Below are 22841 nucleotides of genomic sequence, written 5' to 3'. Positions count from 1 at the left end.
CTCGAAAATAATACTGACCATTGACTTAAATCACTACTTTTACTGGGAGAAAGAGAGAGAGAGATAAACGTTTGTGTATTTGTAACCATCCTTAGAATGCTCCTTTTATCTTTAAAAATATACATGTAATGAAAAAAGAAATTACAATCGTTCATATATTTAACTCCTTTATTTAGGATTTTCATACAACATTCAGTAACATAAATGGTATTTAGATCACAATTTATTAAAGCACTGTGTTTTGTTCTAATTACTCCTTCTCAGCGGTAAAAATATACAATTCTCTCGAATTTTCAAATTCCAAATCAGTATTCACTCGCTTATAAGTTGCAGAGTCTAGAATTTTAAATCCAGCTTTCTTCAATGAATTTTCCACAATTTCCTTTGTTAAACGTAAACAAGGGTACGTTTTGCCTGATGATTCCCATTCGATACCGTAAAACGAACCAGCCAATAGGAGACCACCACCTTTGCGCAATAGTGATGCAAAATTTCTTAAGCCCTTGTCATAAGCTTCGTAATTAGGACATGCTGCTTCTAAACATCCTAAAGAGACGAGCATATCATACTCTTGAATGTATTCTTCGGGTATAATCTTATCAGCAATGGCGTCGCAAAATACCACAGCTTTTACATGACGCCTTATGCGATCTTCAATGGCTTTCACCCCTTTTTTGACATCACTGAAAAATACAAACAAACATTGAAAGTTATTAGAGAACTGGTAGGATCAAGCATCAATATAACAACAGTAGAAGAAAAAATATATGTAAACAGTCAGTTATCGGCATACCATAGGTTCGGTTCCGACCATGCCGTCGTAAATCTAACAGATAAGCTTACGGGTTTACGGTTATTCATGACTTATTTTTAACGGTATTAACAAACACCAAATAATTTTATCAAAAGATGTTTTATTAACTGCTTATATTTCACTGAATTTCAAATCAGTATCATCAGAGTACAACATAGCTAGTATACGCGACAGTGAGTAAGTGAAATAACACAATTGTAATGGACAAAAGATCTGATGTCGTATTTTGGCGCCCTCTAATGGTGTAAAAAATCATTACAGCTATGTGGGAGTTGTTCTTAAGATAATAGTCTTTCAAATATTTGGCAAATTAATGCAACCATGTTTGTTCAGGCTGGAGGAATTCTTCAAGCCATGGCTGACTCAAACAATAATCTGTACGACTTCTAAATAGCACATTCGTTTTCTTCCATCTAATCCTGCGTGAAGGAGTGGCGCCCTCTAATGTTGTAAATAAAAACATTACAGCTATGTGGGAGTTGTTATTAAGAGTGTCCAAAGCGTCGTCTGCCAGTCCTCACTTGCCATAGTAAGAGTGCTTAATGTATTTCCATGTTCTTCCAGGCGGATGTTAACTGAACTTCCTGTTTGTCCGTAGTAGGCCAGATCACAGTCACAGGGAACTTCATACACTGCAGAGTGTGCTACAGGGTGAAGTTTATTCTTAGGCGAACGGATTAGAGTTGCTAGTTTAACACGAGGTTTGAAAGTCGTTCAAAGGCCCAGTTTCATCAGTACTTAGCTATCTTTTCTGATGTACCTTTGACATAGGGAATAGAAATGGAATAGAAATGCATAGGAACACAGCATTACTATTTATATTCTCTGTGTCAGAGGTACATAGGGCATACTCTGCAAGACCAGACTGTTCAGGTTCAAGGTATTGAACACAAGACATATATTCAATACCTTAAACCTGAAAATTCTGGACTTGCAGAGCATGCCATCAGCACTAGATAGAGAGTTCATTGAAATAAGAATAAAGTGCTTCACAAAAGTTGGTTCCTCGTGGAAACATCTGAAAATTTACTTCACTCTCCTAACTTAAACAGATCCAATGATTAGATATATTTAGTTATATTTTTAATTAATTTTACCCTTCTTTATAGCGAAATAATGCAATATAACCACTCTGTTTGTTGAATTCTGTTAATGTATGTACATATATTTTCGGCAGTTTTTTCTCATCCTCATTCATAACCTGTGAGATCACTCGACTCCTTACTGCATATGCAAGATATTATGTTTTTTCCAAAAGTCTTTGATGGTGAGAAAACCCTTAATAGACTGTGCTAACCTAAGTAGCAGCAATAGCCTTAGCAAAGGTATTTCTTTAATATGCATTAACTACAGCCAGAACATCCTGGTCCATAGTTTGCAAGAAAGGGAGGGTATTCGGAGAACGGAAAAAATGGGATGGCAATCGTAAGTACGATTGATCGTAATTGCATACCTCGCAATTACGATCAATCGTAATTGCGAGGTATGCGATTTGAGGACTGACTGCACTAATGTCAAAAATATTGCCTGTTATAGGAATCAATCTTTTTGAAAAAACAGTTCTAAAAACTATAAGATCGGAAACCACAGGACGTTTTGCTTATACATATATTATATTCACTCCTCTACAATAATGTAAATCGTGAGAAACTTAGAATACTTTCTGTACTTTCCTAACTATAATGATAACTTCCAAAACTAAATGTTTGCACGTTTTAGATGTATGATAATACGAAATTACACTAAACCCTTCCTTTATATGATGATTGTAATTTAATCGTGATAATGGTTGGGTAGCCAATTTCACGGAGATATCCCCATGTATCAGCATCTGGTTTTTTATTCTTTCAAACTTTTATTTTGATTGTGGATTAGTTATTTATGGTAATCTAATTTATTTTCATGTACTATTTCTCAACATGATCTCATCTCTCTCTCCCTCTCTCTCTCTCTCTCTTTCCCTTTTCCTTCAAATCCATTTTCATTTCCGCGTAAGCAGTCACCCAAAGCCGTCGTAGTAAAATTCTCCATGGTAATTTCGAAATCATTTTTCCACCTCTATGGAAAAAATCCATTCTCTCCCCAAAACGGACACTTTTGTGGTGCTTCTTAAGTTTAAGAAACAACCAAAAGATCGTATAAAATTCAGTTTATAATATAAGGATTTGAATAATTTAGGTCCATTAGCGTGAAATGTTTCAGATTCATATCCATGTTCCGTTATTTGAAGATAAATAAGCAAGGAAGTAAGCAAGTGCAAATTTTATCTTTACTGAATTTGTTTCATGTTTACACCACGAGCTTCTCGAAAACAGTGAATGGAATTAGTATGTGTTCATTGCAAAGTCCTTATCATATTTCTGAAATCGCTTCTAAAAGAACACATGTCTCGGGACATGGACGTCATCTTGTTGCAAGTGCCCATCAAGTGTTAGGCAAATAATGAACAATGTCCAGAGTTGCCCATCATTCTTCACTTACTATTCTGATTGTCAAAAAATGTCAAAAGAGGGATAGAAAAACTTGCTCAGGATTATTTGTGCATTTCCTTTAGGTTTGTATTGTTGAGATAGAGTGTTTCAGTCCGTAACTTTATGTCGTAGCTATCCGCTTATCCTTTCTTCCGCATAATATAGCAGAAACAGCTAGAAGATTGGACAGGAAATTATGAGAATCAGAACTCTTCTCCAGTTCTATTTTGTCTAACGCTAATGTTCTTTGTACCTAAGCTGTGACTATCTTTGTTCGACAGCAAAAATACCTTCGACGCTCCTCTGCTGTTATATTAATACTTAATTTAGCAAGGTACCGGACTGCTCCGTCATTTAACCACTTCTGTTAAACTTTATGATTTCGGAGTGACTTATGAATCTCGTGGTGGCTTAGTCTCAATATCAGCATAATGATGTCCTTCTGAATCATCTTCTTCCTCAAGAATCTGCATGTGAAATACATCTATTCTTCTACTTTGGAATGTATTCTTAAAAAAGCTATCAGAAGTCTTCTCTCATTCACAGTCCTCAGAATAAACAACTCACCAATGCCTTCTCCAACCGCAAAGCTTTTATCCAGCTGTTATCCATTACACAGTAAAAGAATCACACCTATACTAGATGTGCTATACAGGTTTTATTCACAAATAGAGACACATCCCACAATTGAACAACATCTCTTCCCTATATGGAACTGAGTAGGATCAGACCCGTCGAGGATATTCTAATAAACTAAGCTCTTAAGTTTCTACCAATACACTAATACCAAAGCGAAATCACCGCACTAGAAAGTGAAATTAGCAGTCACAAAAAAACTTTCCAGACCTTATAAAGCAGTGCATCTAAATCCCTACAATTTCACAGGTATTGCTTTGCAATCAATCACCTAACATATTTTCACCTTTAATATCTACTAACTACAGGAAAATGTATCGCTCGCTGATGTCACTGAATCTAACCAACCTACCTGCATCCGTCTCTCCACAACCACGTGTATCGTCCAACCTTCCACGAAACCTCCTTTATGAGACTAAAAGAGTCAAAGCAGACTGATATCTGCACGTACTGTAACAAATCTAAAACCTAGAACCATCGATCGTATATACTTTAAAAAAAATCATTAATGGTCTAATTTGTGTGTGTGTGTGTGTGCGTGCGTGTGTGTGAATTATGTTAAGTACATTTTACCTGTAGCCTTCTAATTTAGCAGCAGTCTCCAGATACAGCGAGTAATCCAGACTTCCTGGTTCTTTATTTCGCCACTTCTTCACCATCTCCAGGTTGGAATCCGAATAATCGCCAGTGATCATGTAAGAGAATTGAGCACTAGCTGATATCAATCCATATATCATTGGACCACATCCTATTTCAAGCAGCTTAGATCCTGTAAATCGCTCTAGTTGGTAAAAGAGAAAAACAAAAAAAGAAAACCAAAAGAATAAAATGTTACACCATAAATCAGTGATTTGCAGTCTTTATCTGATATAACTATGAGTATGTAGTTTCGTACATATCTTATTTAATTTTAACATAAGATAATTAATTAATTAATTAAATATCTTATTAATATTTAATTAATGAAGTTTGAAAATAACTCTTTGAATTAATACATGATATACAATTGGTGTGGCTGCAGATAGGTTTAGATAATTCTGGGAAAACTCTGCTTTGAATACCAAATGTGATAATTTTCCAAATATCAGGCCTTTCGGTGTTATGCCGGGCGATTATTATCATTTAATTTATCATTACTTCAATGCCTTTCTTGATTTTAAAGATGTTGTTTTGTAGAATATACAAGTGTTTTGAGTCAGAATATTTTTATTTATATCGTGTGGGAACGAAACAGCATTTACCATTCCTTCATTCGTGCGTGGTGTTCCCTCATGTTTTAAATCAATTCGATCTGATGTCGACGATTATAATTTTGTGAACTGTTCTAATTTTTTGACACTGAATATATTGCAGTCATAAAGAAAGAACTGAATCGACTACAGCTGTCAATTAATAAACTTACTTTTACCATATAGAATGAGGACTTTGCTCAGTTTACATTAACTACTGGAGTATGAGAATATTCGATTATAAGTCAATCACCGCAACGAGAGTTTACAAGACCTGTAACATGACAGTACCGTGCATGAGCAAGAGGTAAAGGAGAAAAAAAGTGTCCTGAAGAGCTGAAGGCGACATTCATCTGGAAAAAATGGTACAGGGAAGGTTGATTCAAAGAACAAGTAGAGAGAGAGAGAGAGGGAGAGAGAATGATGGAAGTAGTGCAATTTAAAAGCTAAACATGTATGGCGAACGAGCAGCAGTTGCTCGATTACCCAGAGTTATGATGACCCATTCGCTGGAGTAGTGTTCATGAACCTGCAAGAAAGTGGATCGCCCTCTTGTCGACATCATCAGGCACTCTGAGAGAGGCTTTTGGTACACTGCCCTAATAACCGAAACAGGACATCAACTTTTTTTGTAGACTGAGCAGGCAATAGATGTGATATGTTTGTGGTGCACTCGAGGTAAAAGTCAATCAAACAAATAAACTGTTTACTAGAGATTGGAATATTACTAAAAGTAAGGGAAATCCAAGTAATACCTTTCCTGAGAAAGAATAAGAATTGTATGTGTTGAGAGCATGGACATTCACTGCATTATCGTAACCTCAAAGAAGAAAGAAAAAGAGATCAGTGTTTAAGATAATGGATGTGGAAGATGTATACGCTTCAATCCCGTTAACACTGTGATGTTTCTCCAATGATGGAAACGGATTAAGTGTCCTGACGTCCTCAGACTGCGGATACCATTTGAGGTTATTGAGAGAAAAGCGTTATTGTATAGGAGGAAGAATGTGGACAAAGTACCTCTAGGGATGCCTCATCACTGATGAGAACACGAAGAACAGAAAACATCCATTACGAAATACCATGAACGACCAGGAAAGAGAGTGACAATACACTCACAAAGCATAGGAATGAAACCAAAGGATGATAACTTTGTAAGAATTCCCCGATGGCAGACTCGATCAAAAGCATTGGAAATATCGACCACAACCAAGTGGGTTTCTCCAAACGTTTTCGTAGCTTGTGTCTAAAATTAGGCGGTGTTGGAGATCAACAGTTAAAGTGGTAAGTTTCGATTATTGAGAATTTGAGTATTAAATTAATAAACATACACGATTGATAAAACAGATGAATGCTTAAAATAATTAATTATATATTTTTATATATGATATTAAAATATACCATTAATCATATAGTTTAATATCTGAAATATCGGAAAGAGATCACCACATAACGTGTAAGGAATGCGATAAATACGATCTGAATTTTGGCCAAATATTCAGTACTCTCCTCTGAGGTGGTGTACCATTTAATTGGTACATATCTGGATATCGAAAGAATATGTTTTCGCATTATGTCCACTGTTGTTATTCATGTCGAAATTTCTGGAAGATAAAAATAATTTACTAGCTCACATTAATTATATAGAAGCCCACATTTCTCTACCATTATCGAGGACAATTTAACACTAGTTGAGAACAACTAGTGTTAAATTATGATTCTTTCGTGTCACTGACGCCCTCCAAGCACATGGCTGTCTTTGTTATTCAGATCATTCTGTTTCGTTTCTTCAATGAGTGTATAGTGTTAAATAAATAAATAAATAAATAAATTTATTCTAAGCGCAGATTTCAAAGAATGTGTTATGTTGGTAAGATGGGATTCTCTTGAATGGCTCTTCGATATTCTTAAAATTAGTTGCTGTCATGCATATAATACGAACATGAGTAATAAGAAAACTAAACTATTAAAATGGGCAAAAATATGAAAAACATCAATTGTGTTCGCAATAGAGAACCTACAGTATAATGTCTAAACTAAAGAATAAACTAGAAGTATACAAGACTGTGTTCAAAGCAATTTCAACTTATGGGTCTGAGAACTGGGTTAGAAATAAAACGCATGACCAAAGACTAGACACCGCATATATGAGAGTCCTGAGAAAGATTAATGGAGTGAAGATATGACATCAATGGCAGTTTAATATTAAAAATGAGGATATTAGAAAGATTATTATTATTATTATTGTTGTTCCGGGCAACTCCAAGGAGTCGACAGACTCATCGAGACAGGCCCTAACATCATGTCAAGAACAACTATTCGACATTCACACAGTATCTATCATACCTTGCCTTGAACTCATTCACGGTTGTAGCACCCACAACAGACTCTGGAAGCTTATTCCACTCATTCACCACTCTCCAAGTAAAAATCCTAGCTCTAACACCCTTGTCAACCACGCTCTTGCCCAGCTTCCATGCATGGCCCCTAGTCCTCCCACCACCAGTCATATTTTCAAAAATATCTTCTGGATCAATCTTATAAAAACCCTTCAGTAATTTGAATGTCTCAATCATATCACCCCTCCTTCGCCTATCGACCAATTTCTGCAACCCACAAATCTTCAACCTATTCTCATAAGGTTCATTCCACAGACCTGTTATCATCTTGGTCACTCGTCTCTGGATCCTCTCCACTTCCTCCCTATCACGAAGAAACCCTAGTGCCCATAACTGGGCACAGTAGTCCAGATGGGGTCCAATCAAGGCTCGATACAGAGGAACAACAACTTGTTTGTCTCTGCATGTTAAAGTATTTTTCAGAAGCCAAGTGATTTGATGAGCTGATTTAGTAACTTTTGCAATGTGCCCCCTAAACTTCAATTCCCTATCCACCAACACTCCCAAATCCCTGGCCTCATCAATCTCCTGGAGTACGGTTCCACCAATGCGATATACTGCTGCTATTCTTTTCACCCCAAAGTGCATAACCTTACACTTTGCCACATTAAATTGACATCCATTTTTCCTAGCCCAGTCCTCCAAACTATCCAAATCATCCTGTAAAATTTTGACATCCTGTGCACCACAATTGCTCTACTCAACTTTGCATCATCAGCAAACAAGTGAACACTTCCTCTCAAATCCTTTCCTATATCATTGATGAACAAATTGAAAAGCAGTGGTCCAAGAATAGAGCCCTGGGGCACACCACTAGTCACAAGCCGTCTTTTAGACTCCACTCCTGAATAAACGTTCTCTGGTATCTCTCCTTCAACCACCCTACATTCCATCTCACCAACCCTATATCTATCCCTATCTGCTCCAGTTTACTGATTTGGGTTCCATGTGGTATCCTGTCAAAGGCCTTGGCAAGGTCCAGTAGTATCACTGTAAACCCATTACCCCTATCCAGTTCAGCCGTCACTCTGTTATAAAACGTAAGCAAGTTACTGAGGCATGATCTACCCTTCACAAAACCATGTTGTCCCCCATACAATATCCTATTTTCATCTATCCAATCCTGTATTCTTTTCTTGACTAATTTATCTAAGACCTTGACAATGATTCCTGATATGCCAATCGGTCGGTAATTTACAACAGCAGTCTTGGAACCACCTTTATGCAGTGGAACTATTTCCCCCCTCTTTCCATCCCCTCGGGACTAACCCAGACCCCAGACTCAAGTTAAACAAAATGGTCAAGGGTACTAACAATTCTTTATTTGCTTCTCGTACGACACGAGCTAGTATACCATCCAATCCCACAGATGTATTGACATTGAGGTTATGCAATAGACTACTCACCTCCACTTCATTCACCACAATTCCCGTATACTGGTTAATCTACTGGTTTATTCGTTTCTGCAATGTCACCACCTGGATGATATATTCTTGCAAAGTGCTCACTCAGTAACTCAACTATATCAACTGATTCAGTTACCTCCCTACCATCGGCATTCTTTAAAATCATTCTACCATGTAGTTTTTTTTTTTTACTTGCTACATATCTAAAAAACTGTTTAGGATTCTCTTTAGCCTGCATGGCCAATGTTCTTTCGTAATCCTTTTTTGCTTTTTTTACCACACTCGTTACCCTTCTGGCCTGCGCTTTATACCGTTCATGTGCCTGCCGGTCACCTTTCTCCTTAAATTCCCTCCATACTTGTTTCTTTTTTTGCAGCTCAAGCTTAATGGTGTTATTCATCCATTTAACCCCCACTTGATTTATTATTTGGACTCTAGGTATACAGTCAGCCATTGCTTCATGCAAACACTTCTTAACTACCTCTCATGCACTATCAACTTCTAGTCCTTGCAGTTGTACATGTCATGGCACTGAACCAATCAAACTCCTAAGCTTCTCATACTTTCCAGCCCGATAATTCCACATGTACCCTGTCTTAATTGAAAATTCCACACCTTTAGCCACCTCCCAAGTCAAGACCCTATGATCACTCTCACCAATTGGTGACAACGTGGTCATATTCGTTAGAGCCAAATTCTCAGATGCAATTACTAGGTCAAGCACTCTCTGACTTGTAGTATTTTCCATTACATGCTATCGCAGATAGTTATCCCTTAATAACCGCATAAAATCCAATTCCTTCCTCCCATGTATCCTCTCCTCCTTCCAATCAATGTTACCATAGTTGAAATCTCCCATAATAATCACCCTCCTTTCACTCATTTCTTCTATTTGCTTGTGCATACTGTCTCCACGATCTATTCTATCACTTGGTCTATAGCAGCACCCAATTGTATATTTAGTTCTGCTAGCCGCAATCTCACATCAAATGGCCTCAAATGTGCTCTTTTCTCTATCTTGCGATTCAACTTCTATTCTCCTTGGCTGCAGCTCATCAGCTATCATCAACAATACTCCTCCCCCATTTTATTCTCTCTGTCATTCCTGAAAACACTATACCCATTACATTCAATCCCACTAGCTATATCATCTACAGTCAGCCATGATTCACTAGTACCAATAACCTGTGGTCTGGAAGTGCCAACCATGGACAAAAACTCTTCCTTCTTGTTCCTAATACTCCTACCATTAGTGTACATGAATTTAAGACCCCCATTAGCCCCAGCCCTACCTTGATGCCTTATATTAATTATCCCTCTCTGATTTGTTGTGCTTATTCGCTCGGGCATATTATATTCATTCATACATTCAACTGCCTCCCTAAGGACTGTATATCTACTACCCACCTTAATAAATCTAGTTTCCCTGAATTTGCACATCCACCACATTCAGAAACACTTTCTCAAGTCTTCTTACGCCGTAACCATTCAAATGCAAGCCATCTATCTTATATAGATCCTTTCGCCCATCGAACCCACTCCACACATCCACAAATTCCACACCACTCGTCATACATAACCCACGCATAAAGTCATTCGCAATTATGACCCTCCTTTTAAACATTTCACTGTCATACTGTGGCAAAAGACTAATCATTCTAACTCTCTCACTCTTTTCTTTTGCTACCTCAAACAATTCATTCAGGTATTCTATCATTTCCATTTTATCTCCTTTCAAATCATTCGTACCTGCCACAACAATCATTTCTTTCACCCTTTCCTTTTGCTCTCGAATAGACTCAGTTACATCCTTTATGGTCGCACCAGGTTGGTACGATTTTGTCAGATCCTCTACTAACACACCTCGTACTAACGAGTCTCCATACGGCACTCTATCCTTCATTTTGTTCATGTTCACATTCATACGCCATATATTTCCTGTCATACTTTTTATTATTGACTAGCTCATTCAGTCGACTTTTGCTCATACGCTCTAGCTGCTGTTTTTCCCTTTGTATCGCACCATTCAATAACGTGATCTCACTCATTGCATCTATCTCATCTTTTTTATTCTCTGTAAAACCATTAATACTATCATTCACACTCTCACAATTCTCTGGTACAACCTTGCCGTTTCTTGTCATATCCCTATTTTCTTCATTCTGAAGTTTGACAAAAATATCACACTCACGATCCGAAACACACTTCAATTTCTCATTCTCCCTACATTTTCTACACACATTCACTCCTTTATTATCATCTAACCACACTCCGACCGCACTCCGCAAAGTGTACGTTTCGCAGCTAGTACACTGAATCATCTCTTTTATACTACCGTTCTTTGACAAAGATGGCGAACCACCATTACTGGCCGCCATTTTCCTTCGTACTGGAGCCATACTTGCTTGCAACGTATTTTATCAAATTATAAAGTATAACGCACCAAAAACACACAAACAAACGCACTAAGATACGCAAGACAAACAAAACTACGCAATATTAAATAAATTTATCAACGATAACTGAAAATAATACTTATCTTAGCAGGAGCTTTCACGAACACTACACACTACGAATCCCTCTATCGGCGACAGCCCCAATAAAATATGTTATAAAGACACACAAAATACTCTAAAAACACGAAAATCGTTCTAATATACTATAAAACCAATTTTCTAAGGAAAAACACACACAAAAAAAACCAAAAATCACCAATTTTACACGAGCGCTAAATTATACCAACCACTCACAATATAACCTCGATCCCAATTCCAATTATAACTCGATACTTGACATAATTGGCATTTAGGATTCAATTATATGATAGTTGATCTAATCTAGTTTTTCGGCTTTTATTTATGAGGAGATAAACAGGTGACATTGCTTTTTCATTTGGCAAATTGTAATGTTACAACTTAATGGAATATATAAATGAAACATGAATGCTTAATGCTGTTCCATATATTTTCGGTCAGGTGGCAACACAGCACTAGTCGATATGGCATTCTAAAATCAACATTGCTTCTGTCTTTATCCACATTAGAAGCAGAAACAATGCAGTAAGATGTTCAGAATCTCAAAATGTTATCGCAAGTAGCATTTATTACCAACTGTACCCTATATAAGAGAGGAGGAAATTCTTATAGCCCAGATAATAAGCCTGGTATGAGCAGTTAATACATAAGAGAACTAACATTAACGATCAGAAAATCTGGGCTAACAATTTCATACACCCCGTACAATATTCTTTTCATGGATTCTGAGTATGATTTTCTGGATGTTGCTAATGATTTCCATGGTTCATATGGGATCATCCACGAAGCTTCTATCATGGCACTGTCAGAAGAGGCGCCATTTCGAATGCTGCAACAGTGAGTATGGTGTAGCCAACTGCTTCTAGTACTGGCGACATTTAATTTTACTCATGACTAGTAGCATCATAATATACCTTAAATACACCTGAAAAACACTAATCCATAAAATATCTTAATTAGTAAATGAAATTTAATTACTAAAATAATAATACTCAAATCAAAATGGATATACAATACTCACTGCTGTTGATTAATTTATGGATATATGGGATAAAGAGAGTTTCAAATGCCACAGCATATGATTTTTCAATCAACTCTGCATATCCTACTGCATCGAATGAATCTCCCTGGAAGTATTGACCCCAGTCTTCCGCAAATTCTGTCTTTTTCACAGTTTTCGACATATCCTGAAATAAAAATAAAATAGGATGCTACAACAAGCTCAATAGAATTATTTAAATATTATTTAAATGAGGATTTAAGGAATATACGTTGGTCTGGGTGTCTAACTAGGACTGAAATGAGGCTAAACACTCAAAGTATATCAAATTATTGAAGGCCTTATTGACAAATAAAGTAATATAAAGAATTAACAGGTAACGTATTACTAAGTTTTCAGTTGGTTGGTGCAAAAAATGGGATAAAAATACAGATCTATATTTATTGTGTTTCTTGGCCCTTCAATGTCTTCTTCTTCTTATTATTATTATTATTGTTACACAGCAACTCATTATTAAGGGCTATGAATTGTCTCACACAGAAGTAGCAGGGTTTGTTCATCGTGAAAAACAGACAAAACCGCCCATAAGAACACACGTAATTAAAAGATCTACTACACCGGCCTCATAGACTAATATACTTTGGCCGTAAATCCAAAATAACCTAACCTAATAAGAGCAGCTCAATGGAATCCCAGAACTCGTCGCAGAAGATCACAAATGTATTTTTTCCTGTTAATTTACTTGCTGTAAGCATGTGGGAGTATCTAGGATACAAGTATTGGAAGATCCGAGATAGGTAGTAGTTAGGTGTTACTACTTCCTAGTCGATGAGGGACAGTGCAGGCTGTAATCACTCCAGAAGGTTCTTGGTCTGTAGATATGCGTGATTTTCGGCCAGTTTACCTATTTTTGAGGGATGAAAACCCTCTACCACTGTATGACACCACGTAACTCACCTTTAGTTGAAAAGACCTGATAGAGGCTATAAAACTATTATTCTGGAGGGGTAGTCAGGGATAGAAAATGTCAAGATAGACGGGGATATTTCTGGCATCTCATTAGAAATAAGCGGCATTTATCCACTCAGAATGCAGTTTGATTAGGATATCACCTTGAACTCTGCTATCTCTGATACGGCAAATATCAATGTTTTTTTGCCGATTATCTATCTACAGAGAGTTGTCTTGTTTACTGATATATATATACTAAAGATAAGCAGATATTGATATTCACCAAATCTAAAGCGAAAGGAGTAATAAATCGTGACTTACATTTTTGAAGTTGACTCAGGTTAAGATATAGAGTAGTGTTTCGTTCTTGGTGTTGTTGTTGCAGAGAGGTTAAATACATTTATACAATTTGTATTTATTTATTTTAATTCATTTATAAGGTGAGCCAGTCTCATCTTTAAACAGTGGAAATATTAGAATTTCGAAAATATAATCAGTGCTTTGAAGCAGCTATTCTACTTAAATATAATTACACATCGAATTAAAAATAATAATAGAATATGGAAAAAAATAAGTATCATCTAAGTAAAAATAGGTTATTATTCAAACATTGTTTCATTAACCAATGGTAAAATACATTTCTGTAGGATTACGTCATAATAATATCTCTTCTCTAATTATCCATAAAATACACAAAACAATTCGCTTCCAGGATAGAATGACATTTAATAAGCTGTTGGAATGTTCACGTGCTATAAACATTTCGAGTATCCTTTAGAATTTTAAACCAAAATTTAAATAACTTCAGTCAGGGAATATATACTATTCGTATATACGAATAGAGTGCTAGATGGTGTTTATAATGGAAGATGGAAGACAGATACGTTCAATCAAATCTAGTTGCAGACTGGAGGAACTTATTCTAAGCCCTTGTTTGACCGGTTCCTGAGTAAGTCGATCTCTGGCATGGGCAGGCGGAGTTTTTCCCCAGGATATATATAATATTACTGGATATGTTAAATATACCAAGCTATTTTAAACCTGGTTTTACTCCATTTCCCAAGTAAGCAAAAAACTTTCTACATCTATCTCTCATCCTGAGATTTTTATTTAATAAGGTTAAAACACCTTATGGTAACTTGTTTTGGTAAAATACTTATAAGCTCTGTATTACTTAACCTTAGTATTTCTAAGCCTGGCTCAAACTGACGAGACCTCAATAAAAATCGAAACCGGTCTGGGTAGTGGCCCCTTGCCTTTAATGCATAGCATCATACATCTCCTCAAGGAGATGGGCTTTGTATTAAGGGTAAATATTAAGAATAGTGATCAGAGCTTATTCCACCTTTACCACGAGTTGCCTAGACTTGCACTACTTTGCGGGTCACTTAGACTTACACTACATGCAGGCGCAAACTTGGCTTATTTGTCTGATGACTTACTTGGGAAATGGAGTAAAACCAGGTTTAAAATAGCTTGGTATCTTTAACATATATTATGTTCTTTTCCAGTAGTCCTAAATGGACCTTTGGGTCATTCATGGCTGGTAGGTGATAGTCATAGTTAGCTTCCACCAGTCATCTCGGACTCTTGTTCTTGATGTCATTTGAGATAGGGAGGAATTTGTTCATTTTTTGATGTTATCAGTCCATTTTAATCGAGGTTGGCCCCTCACCCTAGATCCCGGAATGATTCCTTATAGTGCTTGCTTTGGAATGCCATTAGCCCTCTCCACACGTCCGAACCATTTCATCTTTCCCTTCTTCTCCCGTCTATTGAATCAATCAGTTTTCGGACATTTTCATTGGTTTCGTGAGAGGTATAGGGAATTTTCAAAAGTCTTCTGTAAGTTTTCATTTCGAAAGACAGGAGTCTTCTCTCATCTTCTTTCAATAAAATCCAGGCCTCAGGTTAAGATATATAATAGAACAGTGTTTCGTTCTTGGTGTTGTTGTTGCAGAGAGGTTAAATACATTTATACAATTTGTATTTATTTATTTTAATTCATTTATAAGGTGAGCCAGTCTCACCTTTAAACAGTGGAAATATTAGAATTTCGAAAATATAATCAGTGCTTTGAAACAGCTATTACTTAATTCTGTCATACAAGAGGACAGAATTCACCAAGGTGTCAATTAGTCTTAATCTGGTTGTGATTGCTAATCTGTTATCTCCCCACAATGGTTTTAACTTTTGTAGGGCCACGGTTGCCTTAGCAATTCGGTATTTAATGTCGGTTTTTGAACGACCATCTTGACTCAACGTGCTTCCTAGATAAGTGAACTTGTTTACATTCTCAATTTGTTTATTGCCAATTTGTATCTTTAAGAATTTAATGTCTGATTTTGAGGTTATCATTGTTTTTGTGTTTTGTAGGTTTATGTATAATCCATATTTTTTTAATGTTCCGAAAACGCGGCTGGTTATCTCTTGTAATTCTTCACTTTCTGCCAAAAGATCGATATCGTCTGCAAAACGTAAGTTATTTATTCTTAGTCCGCCAACTGCTATTCCAGTGTCATATTCATGAAGAGCTTCATCTGTGACATATTCCAGAAAACAATTAAAAAGAAGAGGGGGACAAGATGCATCCCTGTCTTACTCCCTATTCTGCCCGGAATGATTCACTGCTGTAATTTTTAATTTCAATTCTCATATCAGAAGAAGAATAAAGAGATTTAATAATCCTAATGATTTTGTTTTCACTACCATAATGTTCTAGAATGTTCCATAATGCCTCGTGTCACATTGAGTCAAAAGCTTTTTGAAGGTCTAAAAAGTTGTGACATATTATTTTGTTATGTTCTATGTATTTATCGCCTAGTATGTGTATTGTAAAGATGTGGTCGATTGTACTTCTAGACTTCCGGAAACCTGCTTGTTGATCTGATAGTCTGTTTTCTATTTTCTTTTCGATAGTATTTTTAACAGGATTTTGCTTGGATGATTAATAAGGCTTATTGTTTTATATTTGCTGCATTTATTGCTGTTTCCCTTTTTAGGAATAGGCACCAGGACAGAAGTTCGCCAATCAGAAGGCCAAGTCTCTGTGTTCCATACGTCCTGGAATAAATTTAGCAAGGTGTCTATGATGATATCACACTTCCTTTGGTGTCAGTTCCACTGTGACACCATCACTTTCCGGTGATTTTCCCATTTTTGAGGAGTTAACTGCTGCAATGACTTCTTTTAATATCGGGTAATCTCCTTCCTCCGAACCTCCTGCAAAATTCCGTCCAAAATATCATCAGTCAGTTGAGGGTCCTTTTGAAAAAGCTTGGTTGCGTAACATTTCCATCTATCAACCATTTTCTGGTTATCTGTGATAGGAGTTCCGTCTTCATCTTGTATGCTCCAATTAATTGAGGTAAAAGGTTTGCTTAGCTTATTGATAATTTGAAAAGCACTTTAGAATTATTTTTATTTACGTCCTCTTCTATATTTTTGCATTCATCCAATATCCATAAGTTTCTAGCATGTTTGATTTCTTTTTTAATAATCTTAGTAATATTTTTATACTGTTCTCTATTATCACTGCTATTATTATGAGATTTCAAATATCTTCTTTTGTCGCATAGATCCAAAATATTTTTGGTTATCCATGGTTTATTTATTTTCCTTTTGTATCCAAGCATTTCTTCAGCTGCCTCAGTTATCGTTTGTGAGAAGTATTTGGTTTTAGATTCGATACTATTATATTTATTGAAGCTTGTGTCAAAAATTTGTTTTAATTTGTATTTATATAGTATATTTATTTGAGGATCTTTTAATTTTTCTATACTATATCTTTTACGAGTTGATTTTGTAGGTAATCTTTCCCTCATTTTCATATTCACAGTTGTGATGACCATGTTGTTGTCGCCGTCAATGTCGGCTCCAGGAAATGATCTGGTTCTTGTGAGGTTGATGAAGTTTTTAAATCTTGTGCTCATAAGAATAAAGTCAATTTGGTTGTGTGTTTTACCATCAGCGGAAGTCCATGTCATTGTCTGGAAGGTTTATGGGGAAATAGAGTGTTAGTCATGGTGAGTTCATTTTGTGAAGCAAAATTGATCAATTCAAAACCACTTTCGTTTGTTTCCCCCATAGCTATACGGTCCGACAAATAGGAGATAATCCTTGCCGATGTCTGTTCAAATTTTGGCATTCCAATAACCCTGTACAATCAAAAGGTCTTTTCTATTCGCTCCAGTGATTGTTGCATTAAGTTGACCATAAAAGTCCTCTACTTCAGAGTCCTCGTGGCCTGTGGTTGGGGCATAGACCTATATTATGGAGATATTGAGTGGTTTTCCTCTTATGCGGACTAGAGCAATTCTGCTATTGATAGGACTGAATTCCATGACAGAATTTCGTGATGATTTGTGTATCAAAAACGATACCTTCTTTTTCCGCTGCAGTCACATCCAGAGTAAAGAAGCAAATATCCTTCATCTGTTGTTAGCTCTACTGTTTTGGGCCATCGAATTTCACAAAGTCCCATAACAGATCATTCATATCTTTTTAGTTCATGCTGTAGTAATTTGAGTCGACCTGATTGCGGTAGAGTCCTAATATTCCAAGTTCCGGTCATTAAATGGTTGCGGAGTCTGAATCCGGATCCAGTTTTTTATTATTTTTGTCAGTGATAGTGGTGATGCTAGCGCCAGTCACTAACTTCTCATTGCCACCCCTGGGGCTGCTACCAAATGGCAACGCGGACCTTGTTGACCGGGCGACGTCCGAGTCGGCATGGTGTACTGTGTTAAGTTCTTTGCCATGAATGTCTAATGGGTAATAAATTAAGACAGATGGTGCCAATCTCCTCTTCTGTCTTCGCCTGCTAGCATTTAGCTGGGGATGGCCTTCAGGCCTTGGGAGGCCATACCAGGGGTAATGATACTCCCGACGTGCTTCACCCATCCCGCCCAGGGTCACTCCCCCACGCCACAGCGAGGCAGCATAGCAGGACTTGGGGGGAACATATATTACACCCAAGGTAAAAAAGCTTTCTACATCTATCTCTCATCCTGAGATTTTTATTTAATAAGGTCAAAGAACCTTATGGTAACTAGTTTTGGTAAAATACTTATAAGCTCTGTATTACTTAAACCTTGGTATTTCTAAGCCTGGCTCCCACTGACGAGACCTCAATAAAGGTCGAAACAGGTCTGGGTAGTGGCCCCTTGCCTTTAGTGCATAGCATCATACATCTCCTAAAGGAGATGGGCTTTGCATTAAGTCTAAATATTAAAAATAGTGATCAGAGCTTATTCCACCTTTACCACGAGTTGCCTAGACTTGCACTACTTGCGGGTCACTTAGACCTACATTACGTGCAGGCGTAAACTTGACTTATTTGTCTGTTTGCTTACTTGGGAAATGGAGTAAAACCAGGTTTAAAATAGCTTGGTATCTTTAACATATATTATATTATACCCAAGGTAAAAAACTTTCTATATATATATATAATTAGGGTTGCCAAGTAATTTTATAAGCTTGGTTATTTAACTCTTAATCCCAAGTAAGCAAACAATTAAGTTTTCGCCTGAAACATAGTTCAAGTCTAAAGATGGTACAACACCAGGCAACTCGTTATAAAAGATCTGATCACTATTCTTAGTATTTTTCCATAATGTAAAGTACATCTCACTAAAAGATGTATATACTGCAATACATTGTTATGGGTGGGGTCACTATCCAGACTGATTTCAAACTTTTTTGAGGTCTCCTCAGTAAGTAGCTAGACCCTAAAAACCAAGGTTTTAGTAATACAGACGCTTATCAACTTTACATATATAAGTTGCTGCAAGGTGTTTTTATTTTTAATAAGAATCTATGGAGAAGATATAGATGTAATAAATTTTTTAACTTGGGGATACTGTATATTAGGGTTGCCAAGTAATTTTATAAGCTTGGTTATTTAACTCCTAATCCCAAGTAAGCAAACAATTAAGTTTCCACCTGAAACATAGTTCGAGTCTAAAGATGGTACAACACCAGACAACTCGTTATAAAGGCAACTCGTTATAAAAGATCTGATCACCATTCTTAGGATTTTTCCATAATGTAAAGCACATCTCATCTTTTAGTGAGATGTGTTTTGAGTACCTGCAGAATATTTGAAACAGGCACAAAAATTGCCTCCTCTCTGAGATTATCTGAGGTGGTGGCAGGGCTTTTCATCCCGCAGTAAAAACCACCCAGAAAAATATATGAGCAATTAACATTTCTACCAGTACTCCATTTCGTATTTATAAAAACATCAACGAGTGCTTTGTCGGGTTTCAGGCACGTGTCAAAGCGAAAGTAAACAATGACAGTCCCAGCACTTCATTGAAGATAAGATATGAGGTTTACATAAACTGTGAGTTGAAATCACATGTTTTGTTTGATATAATCTAAAGAGGTGTAAACACTGAGTTAGACAGTCGGTAAACAGGATTACGATTTCATCTTGAACTCTGTTCTCTCTCTCTTGATAACACGAATATCAAAGAATTTGCCATTTAGGTGTCTATGTGAGTGCAGCTGCTTGTCTTGTTCACTGGTATACAACGAGGTATTTCGAATCATATGAATCATATTAAGAAAGAAAGGGACAAAAACTCCTCCTGTATATCTAAATCAAATAACTGCTGTAACACGTTTGGTATAATTGACGGTGTCTTTTTCCTGCCGTCTTTTTGCCTAATTTTTAGGCAAATAACAACTAAACTAGAATTGTACATGACACAGTTCAAACGACATTTAACTTATGGATGAGGATTTGGTTAGAAGACAGAAAAAAACGTAATACTCTCCTCTAGTCAGATCAAAGACTAGAGAATACAGATACAAGAATTCTGAAAACCAAATAGGAGTTTGAGACAGATGGCATCAACGACAGAATCACTAGAAAAAAAGGAAGATATTAGAAATGAATTTGACATTATTACCAATCATAATATGTTAGTTATAGCTAATCTCAGATGGCTTGTTCACTTACACAGGAAAGGCTAGCAATATCGATGCGGGGTGCAGGATATCCAAGATAAAGTACCCAGAGGACGAACGCAGGTTTAGATGGATTGATGCAGTTAACAGCACCTTAGAAACATTGATATTTTAGATTTTTTTTTAAATGTTGGGCCCGTATACAGGAGGTTGGCTGGTCAACCTATAGTACGTTAGTACTGTATATGGGTGATGGGTTGTGAAAGGAGAAACTTGTTTACATTTGATTTAAATGCCTGTATATTGTATTCCTTGGGAAATACGTCAGGGGGGAGACTGTTCCACAGTACTGCAGTAGCAGGGATGAATGAGGAGGAGAAGAAACTTGTTCTGTGGTTTCGAGGTGTACTGTAAAAGGATGTTGGGCGGCAGCTGTACGTGTTCCAATGCGCTTGGTACATGGTGGGGAATTACTGATGCTGTTTGAGATGAGCCTTTTCCGTGAAAGTATTTATAGAATATACAGATTGCAGAGACCAGGCGTCTTTGTGAAAGTGGGGGGAGCGAGTTGGTGAGGGATGGGTCATTTATTAGTCTAATTGCTCTCCGCTGTATTCAGTAAAGCATTTTGAGGGAGCTTTTTGAAGCTCCACTCCAGATTTGAGAGCAGTATTCGAGAGCTGCGTGGATTTGTGACTTGTATAGTGTTAATAGTTGTTTTGAGGTGAAGTAGCGTCTTGAGCGAAAGAGAAAACCTAGTTTTTTGGAAGCTGAGGATGCAATGGTTGTGATGTGTTTATGCCAGGAGAGGCTTGATGTCAAGGTAATTCCGAGAAGAGAAATTTCATCTTGTCTGTGAATTTGAGTGTTATCAAAAACAATGTAGGGTAAATGGTTCTTTTTTGTGAGAATAAAGACAGAACTGGGTTTTACTAGCGTTGAAGTTGACAAGACTGTCTGAGCCCCATCGGAGGATGGCTTGGAGGTCGGAATTAAGGCCAGTGGTGGTTGATGTTCTGTGGGTTGAAATGAGTTGTGTAGGGGGTTTGTCAAATGAAAGGGAGGAACGTAGTGTGCTGCAAAACTGTGTATTGGGTTAGAGGGCAACTGAATTGATATATAGAAGGAAGAGGGTCGGTGAGAAAACTGAGCCTTGAGGGACCCCGGCATTAGTTGGATGGTGAGAGGATAGGGAGCCGTCTACCATCACACATAGTGTGCGTCCAGCCAGGAAGCTGGCAATCCATCTGAGGCAGTCCAAATGATGGGAGTTTGCTTAGTAAGCCTTTGTGCCAGACTCGGTCAAAGGCTTTGGAGGTATCAAGTGCAATTACTTGGGATTCGCCGAATATCTCTATAGCGGTTGTCCAGTGGTGGGTGATGTATGAGAGTAGATCTCCTGTTGAACGGCTTTGGCGGAATCCGTACTCGTTTAATAACCGGGTACCTTCAAGGTAGATTAGGATTTGAGAGTTGATGATTTCCATATTGGATTTCCAGATGTGACCATATTGGAAATCTGCCCTACTATAACAACATTGTTAATAGGAGGCTATTAATAACTTAATCAGGTAGTGATATCCTGTGCATAGTATCCAGTATTCCCTGTGGTCATATATTTGGAATGTGATAATTATGAGAATATAAAACACACTCTCACGAAGTATTTTTTCGATACTTCTCTTTGGGATCAGCTTCTGTAAGCACATTCTAATCCCTTGAACATTTTACTCGGATGATTGCATTAGTTTTGGTTACCTTTACCAGAAAAATATTGTGACATTAATTAGTGTGCCGTTTTTTAACATATGTAATATCTAGTTTTCCCTGCATCAGAAAACAGGGACTGCTTCTGAATCATTGCGATGACGCTATTAAAGCTCTCTATAAGCACATGTAGCTTTTCTTAGTGAATTAATAGCAAATATCAAAGGCATTTCTGCTTACTGGCCTTGAAACTAAATAAGATTTCTTTGTTTTGGCATTCTCAGTGCAAAACCATGATGTGCAGTTTTATTAATAAAATTCCTTTTGCGTTATTAACATAATTTGTATGTGTACTTGATAAAATGCGGATCTAAAACAATATATCATTCTTTTGTGCTACATGAACTTATTCTTTTTCGGACATTAGCTGTCCGAAAAAGAAATTTCGGACAGCTAATGAAATTCGGACAATAAAAAGATATTTTACTTATTTAAAATATTATTTAAAAATAATAGGAAATATTATTTAAAAATATTCTTGTACGGGTTTTTTTAATATTCCGTATGGAGCTAAATAAAGAACGCAATTTTTATTACTATTATCAAACCCAGATGTTAAACATAGTTATGAGCGTTTTACTATAGTTTTTAAGGACCTCGCAGAGAAATAACAACAACTAATTTACATAAATATTACTGTACAGTAAATGTTAATTGTATTTTATTTATATAACGTACCTTTTCTACTCCTCAATATTTAAAGCAGAGTGCACGCGTTT

The 22841-nt window shown here is 36.8% G+C and overlaps 2 protein-coding genes across 2 annotated transcripts in view; one reads left to right on the top strand and one right to left on the bottom strand.

Moving 5' to 3' along the window:
- Positions 1–22841, top strand: part of LOC150093256 (nicotinamide N-methyltransferase-like) — a 393830-nt gene that overhangs the window by 267819 nt on the left and 103170 nt on the right. The window lies entirely within an intron of this gene.
- LOC150093257 (nicotinamide N-methyltransferase-like) lies at positions 173–22841 on the bottom strand. Its single transcript, XM_090414075.1, has 4 exons — positions 22801–22841; positions 12511–12676; positions 4495–4702; positions 173–683 (listed from the first exon to the last, which is right to left on the bottom strand). Exons 2-4 carry the CDS (start codon positions 12671–12673, stop codon positions 251–253), a joined length of 804 nt encoding a protein of 267 aa, XP_090270201.1. The 5' UTR covers positions 12674–12676; positions 22801–22841; the 3' UTR covers positions 173–250.

This window comes from Typopeltis vanoorti, chromosome 24 (genome assembly GCF_054136105.1).
Source record: "Typopeltis vanoorti isolate ZY-2024b chromosome 24, IOZ_Tvanoo_1.0, whole genome shotgun sequence".
In the NCBI taxonomy this organism is placed as follows: Eukaryota; Metazoa; Arthropoda; class Arachnida; order Uropygi; family Thelyphonidae; genus Typopeltis; species Typopeltis vanoorti.
The sequence above is the reverse complement of the archived record's forward strand: the minus strand, read 5'-3'. Positions and strand labels throughout refer to the sequence as shown.